Raw genomic sequence first — 12,240 nt, 5'->3', positions numbered from 1 at the left:
AAACTCTCTTCTACCCCAGGGTAGGACTAGTCCCTTCCACACTTCCTTTCTCTTCATCCATGTTAGAGAAGGGTTAAGGGTGAATCTGCCTGACGACTACCAGTTAACCATCTCTGGAATAAACTGGAAATGTGGTTCGATTAACTCAGCGTTTCCCACTCTCTTTATAACCAGTGAAATATAAATTGATGTTGATCACAGTAAAAGAGAATCTTGAGTGGGAATTGGAATGCACATGCTAACAAAGATACATACCTATCTCCATGCAGTGTTTTTGTGATGAATGTGTGCAGTTTGCACGGGGCTGTGAAAAATCCTGTTCCACCTCTAAGACCAGCCGATGAAGTCTCCTTCAGTTGGCCCTCTTAATCACCTGGCATTCTATAGCGGTGTAGTACTGTTTATCAGGATCAGGAATTTACTCATTAATTTAAAAAACTAAACATCTAATATGCATCCTAAGAGTTAATTCATTGACGATATTCAAAGGACTGTGAATAAAGAATGAGAACTACAAAATAATGAAAAATGTGCGTAATTTTTTTCAGAGTTTTGACTGGTTTAGCCAGTAGAAATTCATCAGTAAGTGAATCTATTGGTTCCTTATGTTTATGTTAGAATTTTTTGAGTAGAATCTTGAGTAAATTATAAAATACTTTGGAATTTAGTTACTGCAGTAGCATCCGTTAAGCTTCCAGGTTCTTGAACTGAAAGCTGATTTGGACTGCAAGGAAGTAGTACATTCCGTTAAATAATATTAGACTTGGATGCTGGATTTAACTATGATAATCTGCTATGTGGTCTACTGAATTAATGTAACACGTTGGATTCACGTATATCATAAGACATATATGAAAAAAATTAATTGATTTATCCTCAAGGTGCAGTAGTATTCATCTCTGTAGTTCAATATATTATGAAAACACCGCTTTTGGAGAATTCTATTTTAAATATGTTTGTTTTTATTTTTAGAAAATTTAAGTTCATTAAAATATGTTTGTGAATGTCCATACCAAATGAACAAGTGAGTTATTTGAGATTATAATCACTGAAAATACTCCTAACCAAGAAATGGATATGCTTGAAAATGTAACACGTTCTACTGATATGAGAACCAGAAAAGAACTTTAAGGCATATTTTGAGAGCCTGTACCTATCCATATGAATCAATGTTATCCTTAATGAATAATTATTTCCAGTTAGGAATAACAGACAATTTAAACTGTTACATAGTATTTAATGTATATAATAAACCTGTCATTATTAAAATAAGAAAGTGGTATATGGATGGTGAATAGAAAACAGGTTTCCTCTTTCCAACAGAGATCAAAAAATTATTTAAAGTATATTGGTTTAAAGAAACACAGGTCTCAGACAGACCTGGATCTTTCCTCACATTCTCAACCCACTTCTTACTCTGCTCATCATCCTGTCAGGATGTCTCGCTTCTAGGGTCCTTAATTGTTAACTTTAATAACTCTCTAACTTTTAAACACATAGTCAACTTTCTTCTGAATACTGCAAAAGTCTTCATCTATATTTCTCGTAGCTTATCTCCATCTCTGATCAATGATAAGTGAAAAGATATTCGATGTGAAGTGATTAAATATAATGTCCATGGACTTTTGCTTCTATGTGGAAGTTTACGACATGACACAGAAGCTGTCGTATGTTTTTGCACCAGAGTGAAGCCACTGCTGGGATGAGTAAAGTGTGCTGAAAGCTGTAGCATAAGATGGGCATTCCAAGGTTTAACAAAAAACTAACTGCCCATGATTAGCAATAAAGATGTTGAAGCTTGAAGCAAAAGTCTCTTCTAGGTTTATATGAAACACACAGAACATCCGAACAGAACACAAATGATGCTCTTGGACACCTGTCCAGGTTTAATAGCATTCTTTAGTAAGATGGAGTTGAAAATTTATTCAGAAGCCACTGTGTATTTTCTTAGATCATTGTATGTTACAAAGGACAATCTAAATATAATTCTCATCGCAGAAATCTTCACTTCCTGTAAATGCATATTGTTTTAATCTTCATAAAACTCATGTCAGAGTCCTTGTAGGTATATTTTTAAAAATATATCTGAAGTCTGTGGATCCTAGTTGATTGTTAATGTTAAGATTACCCAGAAAATTCTGTTGGGATAAAGCTTATTAATATCTCAGTAGGCTTCTCATTACAGCCATGCATTCTTTGGAAATATAAGAAGATCCCATATGCAACTTAGATTTTTATGCTATAGTCATTATTAGAGTGCCCAGGCTATGTTTCTCAAAATGGGATACACACATATACCCCTGTTCTGTTTCAGATTCAAAGTGAATTTAACTCACAATAAATTACTGATTTCTGCAGTAGTACGTGGAGGCGTGTCAGGGGGATATGATAGAATAAAACTGACATCACTGTGAAGCATCATTTTTAATTGAAAATTTGGGGAACAAACATTTCAAAATTAAAACTATTAAAGGTTAATTGTAGAATATATTTTGAATTCCACATGAATTTTCAGATAAAGCAAGAGAAAAAATTGTGCTAATGGCCACCTGCTTTGAACTACTCCTCTAGACCTCCCAGGGCTTAGCGTCAATCTTTCCTTTAGAGGTCCTTTGGCAGAAAGTTTTAGGAGCACTACATGGCAGTTTTTTAATGTACATAAGGTCCTTATTTTCCATACTTCAAAAGGGGAGATGAAGAAAAGGACTGGACTTAAACAAAACACCCACCTTATTGGGAAAACAGTTTTCAATCTCGAGTTTCTCAGTATCTGCAATAACTTCTCCATTAGGTAAAATAGTATAAATAAGCAACTGGGCTGTAGGAGCAATGTCTGATTCCACTTGAAAGGAGAAGGAAAATACCCCTTTCACTGGAGAGTAAAGAAAGTTCAAGATCATAGATTAGGAAGAGGGAAGAGTTTCAATTTTATAAAGAAGAGGTTCTCAAATTATTTAACTTATTTACATTTGGAGCATATTGAAGTAAGACTTGCATTTATACCATTTTGCGTGCATTAGTATTCAATAAATATATGCTGAACTAATGACATTTTCCCTTAAAGATGTAGGTTAAATTGTTCATTTCCTCTGCGGAAGTAGAAAAGAACATTTAGTGAATGTCTCTATTTTTAAATTAAAAAAAAGACTTATTAAGAATTGAAGAGAGAAGAACTTTTAGACACGTTTAAGGATCTCTATCTATGATCCAATCAGCACAGTTCTTGTCATATGCATGAGGCCAAGTCAAAGAATGCAGCATAGTCTCTACCTTCAGGCCATTTAAAACACAGCGGAGATACAGGTACAAATAATCACATACAAAACAGTATGCCTCCGATTTTTATAAAAGAATTCAATGCATTTATCTTAGTGGTTACTTTCTGTGTGAATTACATAGTGTTTAATTCATGTATCTGCTTAATCTTCTCATAAATGTTCTGTTTTACCTTTGTAGCATAAAGTTCTTTAAAAACTATAGCCTTCCTGTATCTATAGAAGATCTGAGGGCAGCTTGTGGTGAAAATACACAAAAACAGCAGGGTCAAAATAAATTTGAAACAATGATACTGAAACCATATGAAATTGGACTTCTCAAGCAGGGTTAAACAGAGGCAGGAATAAATTTTATTAAGAAGCTATAACAGGGCTTCCCTGGTGGCTCAGTGGTTAAGAATCCGCCTGCCAATTCAGGGAACATGGGTTCGAGCCCTGATCCCGGAAGATCCCACATGCCGCAGAGCAACTAAGCCTGTGCGCCACAACTACTGAGCCTGCGCTCTAGAGCCCATGAGCCACAACTACTGAAGCCCGCGCGCCTAGAGCCCGTGCTCCACAGTAAGAGAAGCCACCGCAACGAGAAGCCCGCGCATGGCAATGAAGAGTAGCCCCCGCTCACCGCAACTAGAGAAAGACCATGTGCAGCAATGAAGAACCAATGCAGCCAAAAATAAATAAAGTTCCCTTTAAAAAAAAAAAAGCTATAACAGATGGTTAAACACTAGAGTGCTTAAATTTAACACTGAGTTTCCCAGAAATCAAAGACAAATGGAAAAGCAACCATTTACATAGTCATCATCAAATAAAATGAAGTGTATTTTTTCTTAGAGAGACACTTCCTTCTCCCCATTTCACCTCTCAAGATACTCAGTATACTATATAGAATTTAAACTCTATTACAGGAACTGATTTTGAAGAAATTGCCTTAGGAGGCAGTTTGATTTTTGATATGCTATTAGGAACAATCTTACCTGCTCTAGAAAAACCAATATAATGATCAATCCCATAAAAATCAATGATTAAATGGAGAATTAGAGGGACTGTCCATATTTGAGTGCCTGAATTCAATTTTTTTAAGCAATAAAAAAAACTTTTAGCAAGAGAGATTTTACAATACATATTCTTTATTTTTTCTTGGAAGTATTGACTCGCCTTGGGTGAATGGGCTTTTTGATCTTTCTAAATATGCTTTGTTAATAAATATTGCTTTAGTAAAATGATAGCCTATAACTATTCAAATGAACAGAAAAAAAGGAAGCTACTTACGAGATTTAGCCTGGGGACATGTAACAAATAAAGAGACTAAATGTACTTATCTTTTCATAATAGATTATTTCTTGAAAAGTTAGTTATTCTTCCTGGGATAACAGATATCAATGGATATTTATGATTCAAGAAAATCTAGAAGGAGAGTATGATCTAAAAGAGAGAGGCAGGAAAATAAGAGAGATTTGAAGATGGTGTGTTGTTGGCACTGAAGATGGAAGAAGAGGCCATAAACCAAGGAATGCAGGAGGTCTTTGGAAGATGGAAAAGGTGAGGAAACAAGTAACCTCCTAGAGTTCCGGAAGGAATGTAGTTCTGCTCACAACTTGATGTTAGCCCGTAAGACTTCTGATCTACAGAATTATAAGATGATAAATTTGTGTGGTTTTTAGTCAGAGAGCTTCCTACAGAAGCAATAGGAAACTAATACAAAAACATACAGAGTAAAATTTTTCTTTGGAGATTTTCTGCATTTTTTAATTATTTTCTGCATTTAAAAAATTTAATAATAAAATGAATATATTTTACTTTAGAAATAAAATTTACAATATAGAAATGCTATAAAAAAGTTCTAAATGGACTAAAATGAACCTAGTATCCTTCTTTTATCAGCTTCCTCAACTTTGGTTGATGGAAGAAAGCTGGTGACCATTTCCTCCAATGTAAGAAATAGCTTCATCTTGCTAAAACGTTTAGGATTTGACAATTTGAGAGAAAAAATAGGAAAATAGGGGAAAAAAATAGGAAATCCTGAAAGTACTTACTCTCTCCTTGTTTAATGGACAACACATGGGCTCCTGACTGAGTGATGCTTCCTCTTGCTTTGATCTGAAGGCAGAGGGAAATACATGTATTATCATTTTAAAGGGTACTTATTAAACTTACTTAAACATATGTATAATACACAAATAAATAATAACTCACTACTTCAACCCAGATGTTGTTTTTGTTCACTAAATTTCTCTTTCAATATTTTCCTATACATAGTTTAAATAATAAACTTTACTTCAAACAACATACTTTAAATAAGAAACATAAAATTTTACAATGCTTTAGAATTTTACTTAATATTACTACTTATCTTGAATATTAATATTTTAAATTTACATATTCTTTCAACAAATATTTTAAGCATCTGTTATGTGCAAAGCAATATATAGTGAAGGCAGGTATAAAATATATGTAAGTATTCTCTATTGTTGCCTCTATTTAAAAAAAAAAACAACTAAAAGTATTTACACTCTCTATGTGCCAGGTACTGAACTAAATAATTTAGTTTTAAGATTTTTATTTAGTTTTGACTATAACTCTATGAAGTAAGTATAAATACTATCTTCAGTATTCAGATGAGATGATTGACATTTCTCTTTACAAAGGAGATTAAGTAAATTACCTGAGGTCCCATAACTAGGAAGCAATAAAGCTAAGATTCTAACTTACTGTCAATTTTTTCACTTTTTTATAGAATTAAAAAAATACTATTTATAGTTAATGTTCCTATACAGAATTTCCTACACATAAGTTTTTCTCCTTAAAAAGACTTACTTGGATAACTACCAGCTTTGAATATTTAAAATTTTTGTACATCAGTAGGTATACTGACCTGAAAAGGATCATATCAATTTATAATATGCCTGTCAATGTACTTTTCCCTGCAGTTACACCAGTTCTTGAACTTTGTAAATTATTTAGAACCTTTATAGGAATAAAATACCACTGCTTTATTCTTTTAATTTTCACTTCTCCAATTAATGTTTAATTGACATTTTTCCAGAAGATTGTTTATAATTTTTATTTCCTATTGGTTAAGTTCTTGATTTTTATCCTTTGCTTATTTATCTACTGGGTTCTAGGAAAAACAATCTTTTTTGTCTAACAAGGCATTTGTCTTAAGCTCTTTCCTCTTCCATTCAATAATTTTCCATTGGAACTCAGAAAAAAAAAAAAACTTAAAAGTTTCAGTGGAGACCAGAATATAAATGAAAAATTAAAGCATTAATTTGTTAGGAAACAACTTCTCTTCACTCATAAAAACATTATATTGATATAAAGAGCATTACTTAGATAGGAGCTCTATCTTTTTAGGGTCTACATAATTAGGAAGAGCTACACTGGCCTTTATTCTTACCAAATAATAGAAGGTTAATTCTTTTTCATCATTCAGAATCTGTCCATTCAGGATGTAGTATGCCCGAATCTCCTGGGTTTGCCCACAGGCCATGGTGCCAGCCACAGGTTCAAGGTGAACGTAACTCTTGCTTGGGGAAAAAATATGCTTTACAGTGTGCTGTGCTGGTGTGTGAAATTCTTCAAGCCACCAGTTATCAAAACAGAGTTTATTCTGCTTGTAAGTGACCTAATGGATAGAATAAAGGTCTTAAGTAGGTTATTTGTTATTAACATATATTACGTATATATTGGTCACTCTGTCATTTACTGAAGATTTTATTAAGAATCATGCTTACTTGGTTTCATTATAGGCTGCCTTCCCAAATAAAGTATAATCTCTAAACAACTTTCCCTTAAATTTATTTAAGTTTACACCATACTGATTTAGTAGGTATTATTCACTCATAATCAAGATCAGTTACTTTTTCTTCATACCCTCAACACAAAACAAAAATAGTGGTATAACAAGGAAACAAGGCAAAATCTAATTTGTAATAAAACTGTAAAAATGTTGAATTTTCAAGAGACTATCAAGATGTTCTAATATTTAAATGTCTCCTGAAACTAGATCACGCTGTAAACAGAGTCTATCTAAAGTAAAAGTTTCTGACAGAGAATTTTTCATTTCTTATTATTTAGTTCTCCACATTGCTTAATTTCTGCTTTAGTCTTACCACCTTTTCTTTTCTCTCCGGAGTTCACCTGCTTCCCATGTACCCTTAAATTCTGTGGCCCCAGTGATCTGTGTCTTTTTAGTCCCAGATGCCCCTTCCCACTTACCAAAACTGAAATGAAAGAAGATGTGAAGTTACTGGTATCAATGGAAATGTTCACCAAACCATGCTCATTCGTAGTAAAGCTGGCACGGTATGCAAGTACATCCACGCTGACAACTACAGTTTTATTGGGGATTGGCTGATCCTTCTCATCAACTAGAAGAACCTAGAAACAGGAAAGTGATAGCTGGTTCCGGGTGTTATATAGCAATAACATTTTCTACTGTGTCGTATTCGCCTCTTGACGCCTTGGCCACTGTCACTTAACGAAGATCTTAGAATATGAAAATAAGATTTGTTTTCTGGGCTCTAAAATATTTTTCTTTTTGACATTTATATTTAGATAACTTATGAGCATTCAACTGAGAACAGCCAATAGTGGACCCATGATGTTACCTTCCCAAATTTTCTTCATCTCTGGTGTTCTCTATCTCAGTATATAGGGCTTCTATCCATCTGGTAATTTATGCAGGAATATGTAGGGCCTTATTTTTTTGGTCATGTTCTTTCTTTCACTGCCTATATATAACAGTGCCTATATCTAACCCATTGCCAAATGCTAACCCTTCCCCTGCTAAACATCTTTTATTCCTATTTACTTCTCTCCAAATCTACTGCTTCCATTCCAGTTAAAACCACAATATTTTTTCCCATCCGGTTTCCTATATCTTTCTATTTAAGTTTATGCAGTCCACCCTCTGCTGCTCTGTCCTTGCTTCAAACCATTCTCTATACAGTTTAAACTACACTGCTCATGTCATTCTCCCTAAAACTTTCAGTAACTTCTCAATCCAAAATTCTGAACATAACCTAAAACACACTTGGTTCTTTGATCCTGAAAAAGCTGTTGTACACCTACAGCCTTGGCTGTTCTCTCATCTTTCTTAAATTTCTGGCCAAGTCATATTCATCCTCCAAGTCTTCAGTTTTCTCATGCTTTTCTCTTGACCTGAAATGGTCTTGCCCCATTATTTCTTGCCAATTTGATACAAAATACTGGAATACCTTAAGACAATATCAAATTCGTATACATCAATAAAATGAGGAAATTGCCTGTAAACTGTCAATTCAAAGATTAGTTACCACAAAATAAAATGTAAAATGCCTAGAAATCTTACATTTCCTTGATAGTTTACTAACTTGGATATCAGTCTTATAATTTAGCAATATTATTATGAATATTGAGCCTTGAAACTAAAAAAAAAATCAAAAAACTAACAATAATAAAAACACTAAATGAAAATATCTTATTCTTTCTATAGAAAATTATATTATAAAATCATTGTTTATAAAGAGGCAATCAAAGAGCATGCAGCCAAACTATACAGGAAAAGTGTATTATAAAGGTGTGTTAGGAAGTTAATTAGTAAGAATATGCTTTTTTGGGGGGATTCTGTGACAATATTTGCCTTTCAAATTTGTAATTTTTTTTTTTTTTTTTCGGTATGCAGGCGTCTCACTGTTGTGGCCTCTCCCGTTGCGGAGCACAGGCTCCGGACGCGCAGGCTCAGCGGCCATGGCTCACGGGCCCAGCCGCTCCGCGGCATGCGGGATCTTCCCAGACCGGGGCACGAACCCGTGTCCCCAGCATCGGCAGGTGAACTCTCAACCACTGCGCCACCAGGGAAGCCCTCAAATTTGTAATCTGTTATATTCTTTTCTAACTCTAAATAAATATTCATTTTTATAATAAATTTTGATTTTGTGATATAAAAATTTGTTTTCTTAAAAGCCACATCCCCCCAATTATGATTATATTGAAAAGATTACTTTACCTGCCCAAAGAAAGGGAGCCCACGTCTGTAATGTGAATCCACTTTAGTAAATTTCAGTTTGCTTAAGGTGTTTGTGATTTTACATGATCCGTGTCCAGTTAATTCCAACCCTGAAAAATAATTCAGTGAAGTTGAACTGTTGCATATATTCAGCTCACCTCATACTTCCATCCCATTTTCACTCTATTATAACAAAATACCATCCATATACTCTTTTCTTAGTCTTTCCAGAATTTCTCATGCTTAGAAAATCATTGTTATCCATACTTCCTCAATTCTCTGTTTTCACAAATATTCTGCTTGTTCCACACATGCTCTTGAGAAGTTTTTCACCTCATCTCCTCTGGGATCTTGCTGTATCTTTGTGTCTATTTCACATCCACGTCTTCCCCCAACAACTTTCAGCATACATCTTGATTCTTCACAATGGCCTAAAAATATTCTTAAATTTCTATCACAAACTACTTCCCCAGCAAAAACATTCTTTTTACCACGTGGTGAAAAGTATAGCCAATACCCGGTGCTCTTCCATTCAGTGAAGTGTGATCTGTATTTTAACTCCATCATCTAAAGCACCGCTCTATCAAGTCTAACAGATCCTTTATTTTCCCCCAATATGGTATTCTCATCTCAGACCTCATCAAAATGAACTCTCAGAATTACTTCATACATAAGTATCACTGAGACCCTACCAGTGGCATCTAAGAAATTGTCCTTATTTCCCCTAACCTTGTGACTTCTAGTTTTATTTTGCTGACTTACCTGATACTATTTCCTAACTGCAGTTGTTTCTGTTCTTGGGCCCCTCGTTGTCTGCCTCTAGCCTCAATTTAGCAATGCTAAGTGAGCTCACTTTCAGAACACGTGCATTTACTCTTAGGAGGATCTGGACACAATGAGAATGGTTTCAGATTTACATTTCTCGTTCTGATTTTGGTCTGGCTTCCTTTTGAAATTGTCAAAATGAATTTCATTTTGACATGAATGGAATGAATCGACTTCCATTTTGATATTCCAAACTGTGATTCTCATCACCATAGCTCTTTCTCGTCTTTTCCTTATCTTGGTTAATGACATTTCCATTTCCCTGGCCCCCAAGTTGTAATCTTTGGGGTCACCTTTGAATAGTTAGTATTCTGATGTATCACATTGTAACACATTTTTCATCTAGCCTGTCCTTCTCATGGCTGCTGGAATTAACTTTTTTTAAAAAATCAATTTATTTAGGTCATTCTCCTTAAATATATCTGAAGATATCCAATGTTTTTCATAATAAAGTCTAATCTCTTTAGTACATGATTTACTTTTCTAAACACCTTAGCACCAGCCTACTTTTTTAAGATTCTTCTGGGACTGAACGCATTTGTTTTATGCCTATTACGCTTTCCTGGTCCATCACTATCTTTCAGAATACTATCCATTCTATTCAAATCTGCTCAAATGTTACTTTTCAAAGCCTTCTTCAGCTCTATATTAGAATTAACCCTCTCCATGCTCATTTGGCCCTTATTTTTTACATTTCCTGTGGAAATTGTATTATGGTTATATATAATACATGCATACATATATACATAGCCATATATATAATTTCTTTTTAGATTCCTAATTCCTTGAAGGCAGAAGCCATGTCATTGTCATAGTCCCCAGAAACTATAAAGCATTTTACATGGAATGGAAGTTTGATAAATGTTTAATAAATATTTAAAAATAATACAAACCTGTTCCCTCCTCTCTGACCTTGGCTTCCACTAGTAATTTCATGTCATATCCTTTTTGTCTCAGATGAAATATTTTACTTTTTACTAGTTGTGTGAAACAGCCTTCCTCGTCTGCCTGAAGAGAAAGGAAGAGAATTCCTGGGTCCTCTGATTTGTGATTAAAAAAAGTCAGTTACCAACCTCTGAACATTTTGTGTTGGCCACAGAAGGAAATTTTACAAATGTTCTGACCATCTTTTGGGTGCTTATTTTTTCCCAAGCCCCCAAATGATACAAAATTTCTTCATTAATCATTGAGTTAATCATTGCCAACCTTTGCCTTCTCCCCTCTCTTCCAAAAGCCTATCCATTTCTGTCATATTAAACTTCCTAGAGTTTCCCCAATGTACCATGGTATTTTGTAATTCTACCTCTTTGTGTGTGTGTGTATGTTGTTCCTCAAATAACATTCTTTCTTCCATTCCGATCTTGGCCCACAGTTACTGCTCTCCTAAACTCAGCTTAGACATAACATGTTCTAAGGAGCCTCTGTAATGACCTCCACCTAAATATCGACTAGGGACTGTATTTTCTTGATATCTAGGACATTAAAAAAAAACCATATATTCATTGACTAGATGAATCATTATAGCAATTAGATCTCTAAACTAAACATCGGGTTTCATATTATAATAAAGATTTGTTTTCATTTTTGTACTTATTTACATGAAAATATTTATTGCATAATTAAATTTAATCTTATTTAATGTACTTATATGCAGATATCATGACTCATTTGAAAACAGAAATTAATCCTAGTCTCCCTGATAATAGTAAGGATTTTGGCAGCTAGATTTCTCTCATGTTTATCTTGCTTATCGATGTTTATCTTTTTTTTTTTTTTGCGGTACGCGGGCCTCTCACTGTTGTGGCCTCTCCCGTGGCGGCGCACAGGATCCGGACGCGCAGGCTCAGTGGCCATGGCTCACGGGCCCAGCCGCTCCGCGGCACGTGGGATCCTCCCGGACCAGGGCACGAACCCGCGTCCCCTGCATCGGCAGGCAGACTCTCAACCACTGCGCCACCAGGGAAGCCCTCGATGTTTATCTTGAACTTCATCGTCACATTCACCACCCTAGCCTTTCATTTATTTGGTCTCTACAACTTTGATAACTTGCTTTTCCACACCCTTATAGTGTCCGCTCACATTGCCACACCCTGGACTTATATATACTCTTCCCCTGAAATCAGTATTCATTTCATTAGTATTCAAAAATAC

General features: G+C 34.7%; 1 protein-coding gene across 1 annotated transcript in view; it reads right to left on the bottom strand.

Moving 5' to 3' along the window:
* Positions 1-12,240, bottom strand: part of LOC116761005 (pregnancy zone protein-like) — a 49,173-nt gene that overhangs the window by 28,149 nt on the left and 8,784 nt on the right. Inside the window, exons 9-14 of the mRNA XM_032646657.1 lie at positions 10,983-11,097; positions 9,265-9,374; positions 7,494-7,655; positions 6,673-6,900; positions 5,309-5,372; positions 2,730-2,872 (exon numbers count right to left, since the gene is read on the bottom strand). Coding sequence (XP_032502548.1) covers positions 2,730-2,872; positions 5,309-5,372; positions 6,673-6,900; positions 7,494-7,655; positions 9,265-9,374; positions 10,983-11,097 — 822 coding nt within the window. The remainder of the gene's footprint in view (positions 1-2,729; positions 2,873-5,308; positions 5,373-6,672; positions 6,901-7,493; positions 7,656-9,264; positions 9,375-10,982; positions 11,098-12,240) is intronic.

This window comes from Phocoena sinus, chromosome 10, assembly GCF_008692025.1.
Source record: "Phocoena sinus isolate mPhoSin1 chromosome 10, mPhoSin1.pri, whole genome shotgun sequence".
Taxonomy (NCBI): Eukaryota; Metazoa; Chordata; class Mammalia; order Artiodactyla; family Phocoenidae; genus Phocoena; species Phocoena sinus.
This window is presented reverse-complemented; position numbering and strand designations above follow the sequence as displayed.